At 40.9% G+C, this 17,742-nt stretch overlaps 1 protein-coding gene across 3 annotated transcripts in view; it reads left to right on the top strand.

The window, feature by feature from the left end:
* SMURF1 (SMAD specific E3 ubiquitin protein ligase 1) overlaps window positions 1–17,742 on the top strand; it is a 108,661-nt gene that overhangs the window by 61,429 nt on the left and 29,490 nt on the right. For all 3 annotated transcript variants that reach the window (XM_027611281.2, XM_027611282.2, XM_027611283.2), the window contains exons 2-3: window positions 15,894–15,932; window positions 17,083–17,191. In XM_027611281.2, the coding sequence (XP_027467082.1) occupies window positions 15,894–15,932; window positions 17,083–17,191 (148 nt within the window). The remainder of the gene's footprint in view (window positions 1–15,893; window positions 15,933–17,082; window positions 17,192–17,742) is intronic.

Consider the following 17,742-nt stretch of genomic DNA (forward strand, 5'->3'; position numbering starts at 1 on the left):
GGTCAGAGGGCGAAGCGGACTCCCCGCCGAGCAGGGAGCCCGATGCGGGACTCGATCCCGGGACTCCAGGATCATGACCTGAGCCGAAGGCAGTCGCTTAACCAACTGAGCCACCCAGGCGCCCCAACATATCACTTTTATTCAAGTTAGAAGTGTGGTGGGATTCTTTCACTTTCTTTCTTTCTTTTTTTTTTTTTTTTTTTTTTTTTTGAGCATTTTCTTACCTCTGTCACTACAAGATACCTTGTATATTATGTGTCCTGGTCCTAGAAGCATACATTTCTCCATGGAGCACTTTTTTCTTTTAATGGATGATGATACTAGAAATGTGACTTTTTTCCAATTAAATATTCTACTGATCATCTTCTCATGTCATTGTATATTCTTGTAGAGCACTATGACTTTTTTTTACTTTTTATATTTTATATTTCAATATTTTATATTGAAATATAATTTACCTATAATAAAATGCTCTCATTTTAAGTGTATAGTTCTGTAAGTTGTAACAAATGTATGGCGCTCATATAACCACCATGCAAGTCAGGATCTATAACCTTTCCATCATTCCAGAAAGTTCCTGATGACCTTTTGCAGCTAGTTTCCCTCTCTAGCTCCTGGACCCACCCACCCAGTGATTTGCTTTTTATATTGATTAATTTTGCCTATTCTAAAGTTTCATATACATGCAGTCATATAGCATGTACTCTTGTTTCCTTTTTTAAAGATTTTATTTATTTATTTGAGAGAGAGTGAGCAAGAGAGAGCACGAGCAGGAGCAGAGGGAGAGGGATTCAAGTGGGACTTGATCCCAGGAGCCTGGGATCGTGACCTGAGCCGAAGGCAGTCGCTTAACCAACTGAGCCACCCAGGCGCCTTACTCTTAAGTGTTTCTTTTTTTTTTATATATATATATTTTTAAATGTTTTATTTATTTATTCATGAGAGTCGAGAGAGAGAGAGAGAAGCAGAGGCAGAGGGAGAAGCAGGCTCTCCGCCCAGCAGGGAGCCCAATGCGGGACTCGATCCCAGGACCCTGGGATCATGACCTGAGCCGAAGGCAGACGCTTAACGACTGAGCCACCCAGGCGCCCCATTTTTAAGTGTTTCTTAATAGTTCTAAGATTTATCCATGTTTTGCTTGTATCAGTAATTCGTTCTTTTTTATGAATATACCACCATTTGTCCATTCACTTGTTGATGGATGTTGGGTTATCATTTTTAGCTATTATGAATAAAGTTGTCAGCTTTCATGCACACATCTTTTTGTGGCTATCATGTTTTCCATTCAGATAAGAATCTAGGAGTGGAATTGCTAGGTCATAGGGTACATGTCTACTGAGCAGTTCTCCAAAGTGGCTGTTCTGATTTCTACTTCCGGCAGCAACATATGAGAGTTGTTTCTCCATGTCCTCACCAACACGTAGTATTGTCCATCTTTTTAATTTTAGCTGCTCTAGTGGGTGTGTAGTGACACCTTATTGTAGTTTTCATATGCGTTTCACTGATCATTAGTGATGTTGACCATGTTTCGTTGTGTTTACCGGCCATTTGATATCTTCTTCAGTGAAGCGTCGTAGTTTTCTTTGCCCGGTTTTAAGTTGGGCTGTTTTTCTATTATGGCATTGTAAGAGTTCTTTATATATTCTGCATACAAATCTTTTGTCAGATATATATATTATGAAGATTTTTCCCTGACTGGGGGACAATGCCTTTTATTTTTTAATGCTACCTCATATTTAAGTCTGTGCTCCATTTCAAGTCAGTTTTTGTGTATAATGTGAGACAAGAGTTGAAGCTTGTTTATTTTTACCCTGAGGATATCCCATTATTCCAACTGGATATCCCATCTTCCAGGTGGGAAAAACCACCCTTTCCCCCCCGCCCCTTTATTCAATTATCTTGGCACCTTTGATGGAGATCAATTGATCTCATACCTATGGGTCTATATTTGGACTTTTTATTCTGTTCCATTGATTTTCATGATTGACTTATAAATATTTAAGTGTATAGCTCACTGAATTCTCACAAACCAAACACACAGGTGTCATCAGCACCCAGATCAGGAGACAGAGTCTGACCAGTTCCCCAGACGTCTTCCTCATAATCCCTTCCAGTCCCTACCTTGTCCCTGCTAAAGGTTAATCACACTTGACTTCAGTATACATTAGTCCTGTCTGGTTTTGTGCTTTGTATAAATGGCGTTGTATAACATATGTTATATATGTTATATAACATGTATTGTATCTTTCATTCAATATCATCTCTATGAGAGTCCTTCCTAATTTTGTGTGTAGTTGTGGTTCGTTTCTCTTACTGCTATACAATATTCCATTTTGTGAATACTACAACTTCTTTATTCACTATACTGTTGATGGGTGTCTCATTGGTTCTCGGCCTTTGGCTATTGCTAACTGCAGCTATAACCAGTCTGTGTGGTGAACATATGTATATTTGTGCATTTCTGTTGATCATGTACCTAAGGGTGGACTTTCTGGGTCATGACTTTTTTTTTTTTTTTTTTTTAAGAGCGGGGTCGGGGGAAGGGCAGAGGGAGAGAGAGAATCTTAAGCAGGTTCCATGCTCAGTGTGGAGCCTGACGTGGGGCTTGACTTCACAACCCTGAGATCATGACCTGAGCCAAAAGCAAGAGTCACTCACTTAACTGACTGAGCCACCCAGGTGTCCCTGGTTGTTGTTGTTGTTTTTAATTTAAATGATCTTATGAATCCAGTGTTGGCCACATTGATTTGAAATTTTTAATGTTGTAGCAGATTGTTTCCTTCTTCGCACTCAGTTATCTTAATGAAGGAGCATAATTCAGTGAACTATGTGGTTTTCATTCGTGACTGGCTCAAGTTCTTGTCTCCATCACTAACTTTGCTGGGTCACCTTGAGCAAGTTGCTCAATCTCCTGAGCTTTTATTTTTCTCAACTAAATTGAGCATAAAGATTTTGCCCTGACTTACGCTGTGATGTGAATAATGATTAGCTAAATAATTATAAAAGATTTTATGATAAAATCATGCAAAATGATACCTTTAAATGCTTCAGTGTTATAGAACTTGGTGCTGTAAAATGATAAATAGGAAAGAAATTATAAGGGACCTTGTTCTAGAAGATTATGGGTTTTTTATAACTAGGCATGGGGATATTTGCAATGTGTTACCTTGCTTACTTTTTGGTTTGCTGTTGACCTCTCTATCAAATTAATAAAGCCTCATTTGTCAGCTTAGTAACTGAAGGAGAGAAAATGCTCAGAGAACTTTCTCCTGCTATTATTTGTTAACACTTTCCCCCCCTTACCTGTTCGTTTTCTGTCTGGTCCAGTGATCAGGTTGTAGACTAATTTGCTTATTTCTGGCTTTCTTTCCCCTAAATCCCTCCATTTCCCTCACTCTCAGTGGTTATCACCTTGTTTAAAATGACTTCATCAGAAGGACACAGCTCAGGTAGGTGAGGATGTTTGGAACCGTGTGCGGTTCTCCTGCCCATTAGCCCTGGATTATCTCCTATTAACAGAGTTCATTCCTTTCCTTCGTCCTTAGGGTGACGATCAGATATAGTTTACTTAATGACAGGCTTTTGGGGGTTAAAATTCATTTCCTTCCTAAGTTGAGTTTTATTTTATTTGTATAACCTTCGGAAGACAGTCCATGCTTGAGAAGTTGGTTTTAAGCAATTGCTATTTCAAAAAAAAAAAAAAGTTTATCTTAATTTACTTTTCTTAAACGTCAACCCCTGAGGAAGTAACCTGACGGCAAGCACTGGCGTTTTTTTTGTGCTTCATGGAATATTCTGGGTTAGAAGTGGGCTCCACCTGCTGTGGGTGATCACCAAACATTTGTTAAGAGGATAAATGGATTCCCTGCTCAGAAGCAGCAGCTTTTATGTACTAGCCTGACCTGGGTGGGTGGGTGGGTGGGTGGGGTGTGGGTGTGTGTGTGTGTGTGTGTGTGTGTGTGTGTGTGTGTGTGTGTGTGTGTCAAGTTATATGATCTTATAAAGCCTTAGCTTTCTCATCAGGAAAATGAATATAATGACAGTAACTACCTCATGGAATTGTGGTGTTGAGTAAATGCAATCATGCATGTCAGATACTTAATATAGTGCCAGATTACCAGGTGAGCATTCAATAAATTTTAGCTGCCGTCTTTACACTAAAGGGACTTAGACTGTATTTTTTTTTCCTTTAAGTTTTTTTATTGTTATATTAATCACCATACATTACATCATTAGTTTGTGATGTAGTGTTCCATGATTCATTGTTTGTGTTAGACTGTATTTTTAAAGTTTCACAAAGTAATGACAAAGTTTCCAGATCTTCCAAACTGTCCCCCTTGATTCCATGGATAGGTTTCATCGGATGTTTTTGGTCAGATGGTTGCCTGGGAGATAGTCTGCCTGCCAGGGTGGTTTTGGAAGCTCACGTTGCAAAGTGCTCCTTAATTCCTGGTTGTTAAAACCACCACATGCTTTGCAGGAGCTGAGACACTAGACGCTGGGGGCTCAAGTGCTGGAGTTAATAAATGTCATTGCGTATGGCATTTGAAAGAGGACATTGGAAAGGAGAAACAAACATGTTTAGAGAGACAACATTGATAATTACCTGATCTAGGAACTGATTACTTTTGGAATAGAACCTTAAATATTGAGATAAAACTGTCTCTAAAAACAACCTGGGTTTTCCTGTGTTCTAAGGCAAGGGGATACGCTTCCACCTGTATAGTCACCCTGACCCTTGATGCCTTGGGTCCACTCTCATGGTTGAAAAACATTCCATTTGGTTGATATTAAGACAGAAACACGATCTGTAAGTAAAAGAGACTTTAAATGAGATGCAGTTGCCTGGCCTATGATGATGCTTGAGAAGAACTCAAACAGAAGCCAGCAGCAGCTTTGGAAATGGCTTCCCGTGAGGCTGGCTAAGTTCATTCTTGCCACAGGAAGGGGTCGTCCTCCTGTCCATTCCACGGGGGCAAATCCACGGTGTCAAGAAAAGCAGCACTTTAAGATTAAAATTTAAAAATTAAATATGTTCTACATCTTCTTGGAATGCAGTGGCCTAATCAATCCCTGACAACCATCCCTTACTATGTAAAAATGACTTTGTTCGTTAATGAGGGCTTTGTTCAAATGAAATTTCCAGATGCCCTCTCGATTTTTATTACTGTTTTTTTTTTTTCCCCTTCAGCAAGGGCTTTACTTGTCAGAAGGGCATTATCCTTGACCTCCAAATTTGGCTGACAATTTACTGATGAGATTCATAACCTTTGGCTTGCTCTGATATTTAGACATATTCGCTGGGTTTTGGGCCACATCCTGGAAGGCCACCGTAACTTCTGGATCCTGCATGGCTGTGAGAACCTCTGGATCACTAAGAATTTCATTGAGCCCAGGCATTGCTGCCGTTCCAGGCATCCCCCCTGCCAATCCAGGCATTCCTCCAGGAAAATTACCAGGCATTCCCCCAGGAAAGCCACCTGGGAAAGAGCCATACTGAGCTCCTGATTGTCCTCTGGCTTCTTCCTCCCTCTGGGCTCTCTCATGTTCTTCCCGAGCCTTCTTAACCCTTTCTGTTCTTTCTTTGATCTCTCGCTCTTCACGTTTTCGCTCATACTTTCTCTGATGTTCAGCAATTTTCTGGGCCCTCGGTTGAACTTGTTTCAGCATTACACTAGCATCTTCATCGTAATCCAGTTTACAAGCAAGGGCAAGATCATGTGCTGCTTCTTCCCAATGGCCCAGAAGCCTGTGTGCTTTCCCTTGCCACTTATAAGGCTGAGCTGGATCAGGATTTATTTCAATAGCTCTGTCACAGTCTCGAATGGCAGCATTTGGCTTCTGTAATTTGATGAAGACACTGGCTCTCTTGGCATACAGAATGGCCAAGCGAGGATTCAGTTTGATGGCATCTCTGAACAAGTCAATGGCTTTCTGTAGTTCACCATCATTTAGGGCATCGATGGCAGCCGCTTTTTTATCATTTGCCTGATCCATCATTTCCTCGGTTATCTCTACATTTTCATCTCCCATTTCTTGAGGGGCATCAGTATCTGGTTCAATCACACCTTCATTGTCAATCTCTAGATCACTTTCCTCACTTGATGGTTCGTCTGTCTTTATGTTTTCCTCCACCTTCTTACTATCTGTTTCTTCCTTGATACTGTCTTCTGATTTAGTTTTATGAGTGGCAGGTGGTATTTTACCCCCCATGCTCTCCACCCACTCCTGCAGGAAGCGCATTTCCTCGGTGTACAGAACGCTCGGATCCTGCTTACACATTTTCACGAAGGCCCGAAGCTCGCTCACTTTGCGGGGGTCCATGGTCCAGAGGCGGTGGCAGGCGGCAGGCAGCAGGTGCGGCTGAGATTGCGGCCAGATTCCAGGCCTGGGTACTAGCTCCTTATTACTGTTTTTTTGACAAATACTTTATTTCTCCCTCACTGAAATATTACCTCTGGCTTGAAACTGCAGGGGAACATTTTTTTCCCTTAGTGTCGATCGGATGTCCCTAATGATACCTTAAGAAATAGCATGGGGGTGCCTGGGTGGCTCTGTTGCTGGGCGTCTGCCTTCAGCTCAGGTCATGATCCCAGAGTCCTGGGATCGAGCCCCGCATCGGGCTCTCTGCTCCGCAGGAAGCCTGCTTCTCCCTCTCCCACTCCCCCTGCTTGTGTTCCCTCTCTCACTGTGTCTCTCTCTGTCAAATAAATAAAATCTTAAAAAAAAAAAAAAAAGAAATAGCATGAACTTGTTCCAAAGAGCAGGACCTGCCGGGTGGCGGTGTGCACGCGAAGCTGCCGGGCATGGGGCTCCCGGGATAGCAGGCAGACACAGTGCAGCCGGGGTTCCGGCAAAATGATCTCCTTCATTCATCTGTTCCTTCAAGCACGGACTCATTTATCTCAGCAAACATTTCCTGAGCATTTCACTTATGCCAGGCCCTGGGCTCCATGGCAGGAATGTATGTCATGGTTCAGGAGGATCGTCTGTGCCTTCTTGGTGTTTATGTTCTAGAGATTAGTTTAAAAAAAAAATAAAAGGTTATTACAAGGGGCGCTGGGGTGGTGCAGTCGGTTAAGCGTCTCTTGATTTCGGCTCATGTCACGGATCTCAGGGTTGTGAGATTGAGTCCCACATTGGGCTCAGTGTGGAGCCTGCCTAAGATTTTCTCCCTCCCTCCCTCTGTCCCTCCCCTTACATTCTCTCTCTCAAAAAACAAAAAAAAAAGAAAAAAAGAAAAAGGTTATTACCCAATTCATTTATTCAGCAAACATTTTAAAAGTAACCTCTGTGTGCCAGGCTCCGTACCAAGCTCTGGAGACAGTGGTGAATATAAAAGACACAGTTCCTTGTTCCAGTGGACACTTTTGTAAGGGAGAAACAGAGACGAAGCAGAATACAAGTAGAGGATTTAGTTTTAAAGTGGTAACGGCTATGGATGCCGCTGTGATAGCGTAACGTGGGATGGGCTAGAAGTGGAGGTGGCTACTGAATCTTTCTGAATCTTAGTAATTTCACCAAGAAAGTGGGAAAAAAATGACACCTGCCCTGTATATCTGCTTGCTGTATCCTGTAAGGAAGAGGTAGAGAATAGCAGAGCTTCTGAGCCTCTAAAGTCACAAGAATGGTGTTAGTGTTGCTGCTGGTGGGGACCCAGGGTGGCAGGCAGAGGAGGCAAATCCCCTAGTCCCTAGAGCCAAGCTCTGCTGGGGCTGTGTGTTGTGTGTGCGCATTTGGGGGGGGGGGCAGGTGGGCGGGTGTCGCACAGAGTTTCTGTCGTGGCAGCCCTGCCACACCCTTCAGGATTTGGGGGGTACAAGCCCAACTCTGCTACACTTCCGAGTTCAAATAGGTCACACAGTTTTGTCGTTTAGCTCTTAATTTAACACGTTTGTAGAAGACGAAGCTGCAATGCTCAGATTTTAAGCAAGGAGGTGCTTGGAAAACCCATCTAAGGATTGTAGTTTACCAGAGTCACCCCGCCTCCAAAGCCAGTAGGGACGGCTGGTGGCTGCTAAAATGTATTTGGGTCACTTGGACAATTTTCCCTGCAAAGAAGAAATCATTTTATCATCTGATGGTGTGTGAATAGTGGAAACGTGTGTGTGTGTGTGTCTGTAAGCTTATTGAGAAGGATCGGAAAAAGTTGTTTATTCCATGAAGCAAATAATGGCACAGAGTTCAGTTCTATATGGATTTAAAGGTATGGGCATTTTGAGTCTATTGATGTAACTGAAATGTGATTCCCGCCCCCCCCCCCCCATGCAAATTTGAAGATTTCTTAAACTGGTCTGAGAGTTGACAGGTGAGTGACTCTGGTTCAGGGCCTCCAAAGTGACCTGCTGGTGACACACTGACCAGGAAACCTTCTGCTTTGCCTTGAGCAGAGATTCTGTTTTTCTTCCTTTTTTGTAGCTTAAAGGATTTTCCCCTAAGTTGATAAGAAACCGTGCATTTTGGAGTTAGATGAGGTAGACCGCTGATGGTATACGTTACGTGCATATCATGTGTTAGCAGCTATCCCACGTTGCAAATGATATTTTCTAATAGATGAACATTTTACCTAGATGTTTTAAATTATTGAAATGCCTTAATGTTCTACGTTTGTATCCCTGTTACTCTCGGGCCTTTTGTTTCTTGTTCATCAGGGTCTGTGTCGCGTGGCTGTCGAGGGGCCTGCTCCACACGAAACCCCTGTCTAAAGGGAACTTACTTCACTTACCTGGAGGGGCAAAGCCCACCTGTGTGAAAAGTAACAACTGCTCAGCCATTTGGTTCTTAAAGTAAATAGGAAAACAGGAGGGGAGAGATTGCTGGTGGTGAGAGCAGTGATGCTCAGATCAGTCAAAACATTTCTGTAAACATGGCCTTCAACACAAAATTTCCAGCTTTTTGTTTTGCCAGGTCATTGGTGAAACTATCAGTGTTTTACCTCGTTTCATTGTAGACAGGATATTGTAAAGTGAAAAAATATAGAAAAGGCCTAACACCAGGACAAAGGACAGGCATTTGAGATAATTTCGTTCCATTTTTACAAAATCCCCACCATTTTGGCCTCACTTTTCCCATCTTGGCATGAATGGAAATGTTATCATGGAATGATGTTCCAGAAACACTGGCCTGAATGGGGCCTCACTGAGAAAAGAGCCTTGGCCTGGACTGTGAAGATGGAACACAGCAAAAAGAGAGGACTGCTGAGTGGGTTGAGAAGCAAGAATAATTGCCTGGGGTGGGAGGAGAGGGTGACAAACCAAGCTGTGCTCTGAAGAATGGTGGGAAATAACGGGTGGTAGTAGGGGACGGCACACTTTAGAACCCAGGGAGAAATTCAGATTTGCAGTAAAACATAACACAGAGCTGTTGGTGGAGCCTTCTGGGCCTCAGAACATGAAAAGGGCGTTTCGGAAGATCTGGTGGCTGGACATCGTGTGGCGTGGGGAGGCTTGAGGAGGGAGGGCGCCATTGCTCTTCAATTAAGCTGTGAGTCATTGAAGCTAAGAATGGGAGAATGGGTCCAAAAGGAGGGGGGAAAGGGCAAATTCAAGAGAAATTTATGAAGGAGGAAAAGGTAGGACTCAGTGACACATGTAAATATAGGCAGAGGGAGAGATCAAAGTGACAGAGGCTCTAGCCTTGGAGAACAGAAAAATAGTGGACGGAATGACACAAATTAGAACTTTTCTTCAGTTGATTATTATAATAAAGTACTAAATTTGTGCCATTGTGGCTTGTCCCGGGGGGTGGGGGAAACCACAAGTAGTGTTTTCGGGAAACTGCTTTTGTCGAGGACCTGGTAAAGAGGTTGTCTTACTAACAGAATCTATCTCAAGTTAGCGCTTCCCTCTTATGTATTTTCAGATGCAAAGTGAGCATTATGTAATTTGCTCTTAACTTATCCCCAACATTAGGAAATTCTGGCATGTGATTAGGAAATCATGGGATGTAAGAGACATGATACGTCCAAAGTGGAGGGGCACCTGAGAGTTGGAGTCGAAGCAACCAGGCAGTGGTCTATGCTGAGAGAAGTAGGCTTCATTTTCTGTTAATTGTTGTATCCTCAGAAGCTCACTCAGAATTGGTGTCTCTGGATAGAGTGGGATTTTACCCTGTGATAAATTACAGTTTATCATTTTATCTCCTAGAGTGGACAAGATTACAAAATTATTCTAGTAGGAGAAATCATAATTCCCTTAACCAAATCAGATTCAGTACGGCCCTAAATGATCTTAGCACAAAATGGAGTCAAGGTTATCTTTGCTGACACTATTGATGGCCACTTTGTCCACTTTATGATGTAATCAAATTCCACTGGAATGAGCCTTAAATTAAAGCATCGTGTCTTGTAAATATGAACATAGATTCATCTTCTTGGGTGTGAGCAGAATTCTTCCAGTCAAAAGCAGCCCAGCACCAGCACCTTAGAAGAACGAGGGCCGGGAGCTAGTGGATAAGGTTTGAGGCTAAAGGTGAGGTAGGTCGGGGTTAGAGCATGACAGGGCTGGAGTTTTGCAGTGGGAAGCCAGTGTGGAAGGAGGCAGGAGATTTAAATTTTGAAAAGCTTACTAGGTGATGGCTGATGTTGGGGACTTGAACAAGGGTGGAGATGGTGAGGAGTCAAGACATTTGAGAGAGATTGAGAAGTAAAAGCATGACACATAGATTTCTGGCTTGTGCAACTGATGGGTGTAGCTGATGATCTCTGAAGTAATGGATCCTGGGAGAGGACCAGGTTTTTAGGCAGAGTGGGAAGATTTCAGCTTTAGTTTTGGACATTTGAGTTTGATGTTGAGAGCCTTTGAGAAAATCAAACTGCGGGAAAGAAAAGGGAAGTTGAAGGAAACAACATCGCAGGTCCATTTGAAGAGAGTTGAAAAAGGTGGCTGATTTTAAATTAATGTAAGAAAATTAATAGCTTTCCTATATCCAAATAACAGAAAATGCAGTGAAAGAACATTTCCATTCACAATATTACCAGAAATCACTTAAGCATAAACCCAGTTAAAATTGTGGGAAACTTTTATGAAATACTTTAAAAACCTCACTTAAGAGCATTAAAAAAGAATTGATGAACGAATACTCAGTATTGTAAAGAGATAAATTCCCTCAAATTTATTTATTAAGTAATTTTTTTAAACTTCTCAAAATGATTCTAAAGTTCAATGGGAATACTAAGCATGTGAAATAGCCGGGAGAATCCTAAGCAAAGAATTAATGATGAGATTTCAGGGTCATAAATTTTCTACTTACACATTTCCAAGTTTTCATTTTTTGTAAATATTACTTTTGTAATTACAGAAACAAAACAGTAGCAGGAGCTATAATAAATTATCCATGAAAGAGACTAAAGAGAAAGCGTGCGTGTGTGTGTGTGTGTGTGTGTGTGTGTGTGTGTGTGTGTGTCCATCCCTTGGGAAGGACATAAATATTATAATGAAGATATTACTACTGACTATATAGAAATAAAAAGGATTATCAGGGGATACTGTAAACACCTATATGCCAACAAATTGATAACCGAAGTGAAATTGACAAGTTTCTAGAAAGACACAAACTACCAAAGGTGATTCAAGAAGAAATGAAAAATCTGAGTAGAAAGAGATTAGATTAGTAATTGAAAACACTTTCCACAAGGTAAAGCTCAGGCCTAGATGGCTTACTGGCAACTTCTACTAAATGTTAAAGAAAAATAAATACCATTTCTTCACTTAAAAAAAAACAAGAGTGAACACTTCTCAACCCATTTTATGAAGTCAGTGTCACCCCTATTAAAAAAAAATCTATAGACCAATATCCATTATGAATATAGACAAAAATTTTTTGACATATTACTAGCAAACTGAATACAGCAGGACATAAAAGGATTATGCACCATAACCAAGTAGAATTTATCTCAGAATGCAGGGTTGGTTTACCATCTGAAAATCAATGTACTATATCATACCAGTGGATACAGGACAAACACTAAGTGATCATCTTAGTAGATGCAGAAAAAGTATTTGGCAGAATCTAACAGTGCTCATGATAAAAACACTCAAACTAGGAACAGAAGGAAACTTCCCAAGCCAAGTATAGGGCATCTACGAAACCCCCCCCCCCACCCCCCAGCACATCATACTCAATGGTTGAAAGTCTGAGATCAGGACCAAGACAATTCTATTTGCAATAGCATCCAAAAGATTTAAAATACTTAGGGGGGCACCTGGGTGGCTCATTCGGTTAAGCATCTGCCTTCCACTCAGGTCATGATCTCAGGGTCCTGGGATCAAGCCCGACATCAGACTCCCTGCTCAGTGGGAAGTCTGCTTCCTCTCTCTCTGCCTCTTCCCCTCCCGTCATGCTCTCTCTTTCTTTCTTTCTCAAATAAGTTAAAAATTTTTTAAAATGATTAAAATACTTAGAAATATGTTTAATAAAAGAAATACAGAACTTATATTCTGAAAATTACAAAACAAAGTTAAAGAAGACTTAAATGAATGGGGGGGTGGCATCCCATGTTCATGGAGTAGAATATTTAAGATGACACTACTCTCCACGTTTCCTGCAGATTCAGTGAAATCCTTACTAAACTCCAGGCTGGCTCTCCCCTCCTCCCCTAAATTAACAAGCTGATCATAAAACTCATGACAATTTGACAGATCCAGAATAGCTAAAACAATCTTGAAAAAGAACAAAGTTGGAGGACTCATGCTTCCTAATTTCTAAATTTACTACAAAGCTATGGTAATTACTATGGTCTGAATTTTGTGCCCCTCCCCCCAAAAGGAGGCAGTATTAGTAGGTGGGGCCTTTGGGGGTACTTAAGTCTCGAGGTGGAACCTTAAAGAATGGGATTAGTATCTTATAATAGAGGTTCCAGAGAGATCCCTAGCCCCTTCTGCTGAGGATTTGTAAGAAGTCTGCATACCCACCAAACTGTGCTGGCATCCTGATCTCAGACTCAAAACTGTGAGAAGTAAATGTTTGCTGTTTATAAGCTACCTGATTATTGTATTTTGTTACAGTAGCCTGAACAGACTTAAGACAGTAATCAAGACAGTGTGATCATGGCATGAGGAGAGACACACAGATCAATGGAATAGATTGAAGGACCACAAATAAGCTCTCACATTTACAGGGAATTAATTTTCAGCAAGGGTCTAGACAAGTCAATGGGGAAAGAATAGTCCTGTCAACAAATTGTGCTGGTACAACTGGATACCCACCTGCCAAGGAATGAACTTGGACCCCTTCTTCACATCACACTCAAAATAGATCATAGGCTAAATGTCTAGTTAAGAGTTAAAAGTGTAAAAAAGCTAAAAGTATTAAAACCATTAGAAGAAAATATAGGAGTAAGTCTCTAACACCATTGGTTAGGCAAAGCCTTCTTAAACATGACACCAAAAGCACAAGCAACCAAAGAAAATAGGTGCATTGAACTTTTCTCAAAATGAAAAACTTTGTTGCTTCAAAGAACACCATCAAGAAAGTGAAAACCCACAGAATGGGAGAATATTTGCAAATCCTGTATCTGATTAGAATATCTTATCTATAGATATCTATATATTTAGAATAAAGAATTCTCACAGAAAGGGGCAAATCACCCAATTAAAAAAAAGGGCAAAAAATTTTAAATAGAAATTTCTCCAAAGAAGATTTACCAATAGCTAATAAGTACATGAGAAGATGCTCCAAGTCATTAGTCATCAGAGAAATGCAAATTAAAACCCAGAGATGAAAAACCACACAGACAGACAATAACAAGTATTAGGGTGTGGAGAAATTGGAGCCCTCAGATGCTGCTGGTGGGAAAATGAAATAGTGCAGATGCTGTGGAAAACAGTCCAGCACTTGCTCAAAATGTTAGATGTAATGCCTCAGAGGTACCCAACAAGAGAAAGGAAATCTAGGTCTACACCACACCTTGTATGGCATTATTCATAATAGCCAAAAATTGGCAACAATCCAGATGTCTCTGAGCTGATGCATGGATCAAGAAAATGTGGTTTATCCATACGGTGGGGTGTCAGTTACGAAAAGGAACGAGGTACTGATTCATGCTACAACATGGGTGGACTTTAAAAACATGCACAGCGGAAGAAACCAGTCACAAAATGCCACATACAGTATGATTCCATTGATATGAACTGTCCAGAAGGCAAATCCACAGAGACATAAAGTAGATTAGTGGTTGCCTAGGAGTAGGGTGAGGGGTAGTTGAGGAGTAACAGCTAATGGGTATGGAATCTCTTCTGGGGGATGAGGAAAATGATTTAAAATTGATTGCAGTGGCTGTGCAACCCTGTGAATATATTAAAAACCATTGAATTATATGCTTTAAATAGACAAATTGTACATGAATTATATCTGATAAGGCTGTTGTATAAAAATATACTGAGTGAAAAGTTTGCAGAACAATATATATGAATATACACATAAAATAACATGTTTGTCATAAAACACTGTAATCTTAAAAACTGGCAAAATTTGTGAAGCGCTGGAAAAGTGACATTGGTATAATTTCCCTTGCGATGGTAGCTTTAATCATGTAACAGAGCTGGTGACAAAATTTCTTCACAGTACCTGGTGCCACCTTGTTATTAAAATAATAACATTTATTATATTCTCTCTATATGCCAACATTGTGCTAAATTATTTTTTTTTTAGGATTTATTTATTTATTTTAGAGAGCAAGAGAGTATGAGCGGGAGGGGCAGAGGGAGAGGGAGAGAGAATCTCTACTCTTAGCATGGAGCCCAGCGATGGGCTCCATCTCATGACCTTGAGATCATGACCTGAGCTGAAACCAAGAGTCGGACGCTTAACCGACTGAGCCACACAGGTGCCCCTGTGCTAAATGCTTAATATGCGTTTTTTCATTTATGTTTCACAACACTGGATGGTGGCCCCATACTTTCTATCATTCTCCCTTGCTTTCTGTTATCTAGCATTTGCAAAAGTGTGTTATTTATCTGAATGTCCAAAATGCAGTTCCTTTTGTTGCTGTTAGCAGTAGCTATAAAGTAAATATTGTAGGTCTTTTTTTTAAAAAGATTTTATTTATTTATGTATTTGACAGAGAGAGACACAGTGAGAGAGGGAACACAAGCAGGGGGAGTAGGAGAGAGAGAAACAGGCTTCCCGCGGAGCAGGGAGCCCGATGTGGGGCCCTATCCCAGGACCCTGGGATCATGACCTGAGCCGAAGGCAGATGCCCCAAATATTGTAGGTCTTAATTTGAATTGGCTTTCGTGTGATCCTGTGCAGTCGTAAGAGCATATTGATAAATTTATCTCTGTATGTTTAACATTTAAAGTTTAAATTAAAACATATTACAGTTGATTCCCAATTGGAGGAGAAAATACTTTCTACTTGTCAGGTTTTTTGTTTAGCATAGTACTAAACTTGAAAGATAATCATTGGCAAAGATAATTTCTAGATTTTTTTTTCCCATTGCAAATATAGACTCGTGTCTCAGTCGTTTGTGCTGCTGTAACAAAATACCATAGGCTACATGGCTTAAAGAACCTCTATTTCTCACAGTTCTGGAGGCTGGAAAAGCCTAAGATCAAGGCACTGGCAGATGTGGGTCTTGGTGAGGGCCCTCTTGTGGCATAGAGATGGCCACCATCTTGCTGTGTCCTCTCATGGAGAGCAGAACGAAAGCAAGCTTTAGGGTCTCTTCTTGTCAGGGCACTAATCCCACCACGAGGGCCCCACCCTGATGACCTCATCTAAACCTGAGCACTTCCTAAAGGTCCCACCTCCAAATGCCATCACATTGGGGTTAGGGCTTTGACATTAACTCGGGGCCAGTTAGGGGAGGGGGCAACACAATCCAGTCCATAGCATCTAATTGTCCTGAACATCTTCTCCATAAATGCTAAACCTAGGTTTCTGTTTGTTTTCAGTATTGTGTGCCAAGAACCTTGCAAAGAAAGACTTCTTCAGTAAGTACACACCTGCTTTTGCTCTCTTACAATATTAATATTCCTCACATGTCTTTTGCAATGTAAACTTTTTAAAAAAATCCCTGGGTATATTCCCCGGAAGAGTTCTGCCCTTTGCCGAATAGATCCATGGTTTGACCAGCTTCATTTCCAAGTTGACTACAATGCAGAGGCTCCTTAGCTGCTAGGCATGGAGTTTATAACTCATACAAGAACACGGTCTCTCTCATTCCCTGTTCCGGCCGCACCCTGTTTTCTGTCTTTCCACCCATGAATACATTGCTTTCTGCTGGATGAAGTGCTCTCAGCTCAAATACACACGAGACATTTTTTTCTATAAAATAGCTGGGTTTGAGTCAAATTGTTAGTCAAATTTTAGAAATTAAATCACATTTTGAAAGCCTCATAATGAAAGGAAGTGTAAAAAAAATAAAAGTGGAAAACATAGAATGAGAGGATCCTTTTCTGCAGGAAGAAATCACCCCTTAACTTAAAAAAAATTCACTTACTATAAAGTAGGTGCCTGTAGCATGAATTTTTCACTCTTTCTGATCCTCACAAGAGTGCTGCTCAGTTCTTAAGTGGTATTATTCACACTTTAAACTTAGGCTTACAGGCTTTATTCAAGTAGCTAGGAAGCTCGGGAGTAGTGGCCCCCATCCAGGTGTATCTTTAAAGCCCAAGGCTTATATATATCCGTGTGATTCATAACGCCAGCCTTCAGGAACCTACCTGATTAAGACTTGGTGAACACTCGTGTCCGTAGATAAACTAGACAAAGATCAGTAAACAAGATTTCTAGGTATTATTTTTTTAGAAAGTTTAAATACAATTAATTATAGACCCCTTTTCTTCCATTTAATTAGCACACTTAGTGATCATCAGAAAGGAAATTTTGAACTTAAACCTATTTTTTATTGTTTTCTAGCCTCTAAAAATCTGTCATACTGGGTTGCCTCTCTTAGGAAGCTAACTAGCAATAACTTATTTTGCTGATCAAACTAACCCTAAATTAGAGAGTAAAATGCACCACGGTAATCTTCACTAAATTAGATGATCTTGAAGCTCTCTGTAGTCTGTAACACCATGTTCTGTGTCCCATGGATGGAGCTGTAGTCTCATCCAGGTGTGGCTGTCCCCTCTCCTCTAGGACTCCCTGATCCCTTTGCAAAGATTGTGGTGGACGGATCTGGGCAGTGCCACTCAACGGACACTGTGAAAAACACGTTGGACCCCAAATGGAACCAGCACTACGATCTGTGAGTCGAATATTCTATAAGCCATTTGGGGAGCCCCAGGAAAGTAGGTATCTAGCTTTTAAGAGAAGCATTTAATAATAAAGATAAAGATGATTTACTAATTTCTTATTGATAACAAAAGTGGATGGCCAAATGGGTACATACTGCCTAATTTTAGAATCCGTATACTTGGAAGTTCTTGTGTTTGACATTTTCATGGATTTTTATGGTTTGCTTCCATAACTGGGGTTTTCAAACTTTTCTATCTCCTGGCCATGCTAACAGGAAAAAAGGGGCCGTGGTTCAGGTCCTCTATATGCTACTCTTTTTTGTTTTTTGTCTTTTCCAGTGAAACTCCAAACCTGGTAGTAGAGCTTTACTTTATTATTATTTTTTTAAAGATTTTATTTATTTATTTGAGAGAGGGAGAATGAGAGAGATCGTGAGTGGGGGAAGAAGAGTAGAGGGAGAAGCAGGCTCCCGCTGAGCAGGGAGCCCGATGCGGGACTTGATCCCAGGACCCCGGGATCATGACCTGAGCTGAAGGCAGACATTAATTAATTAATCAATGC

Source organism: Zalophus californianus, chromosome 10, assembly GCF_009762305.2.
Source record: "Zalophus californianus isolate mZalCal1 chromosome 10, mZalCal1.pri.v2, whole genome shotgun sequence".
Lineage (NCBI taxonomy): Eukaryota > Metazoa > Chordata > Mammalia > Carnivora > Otariidae > Zalophus > Zalophus californianus.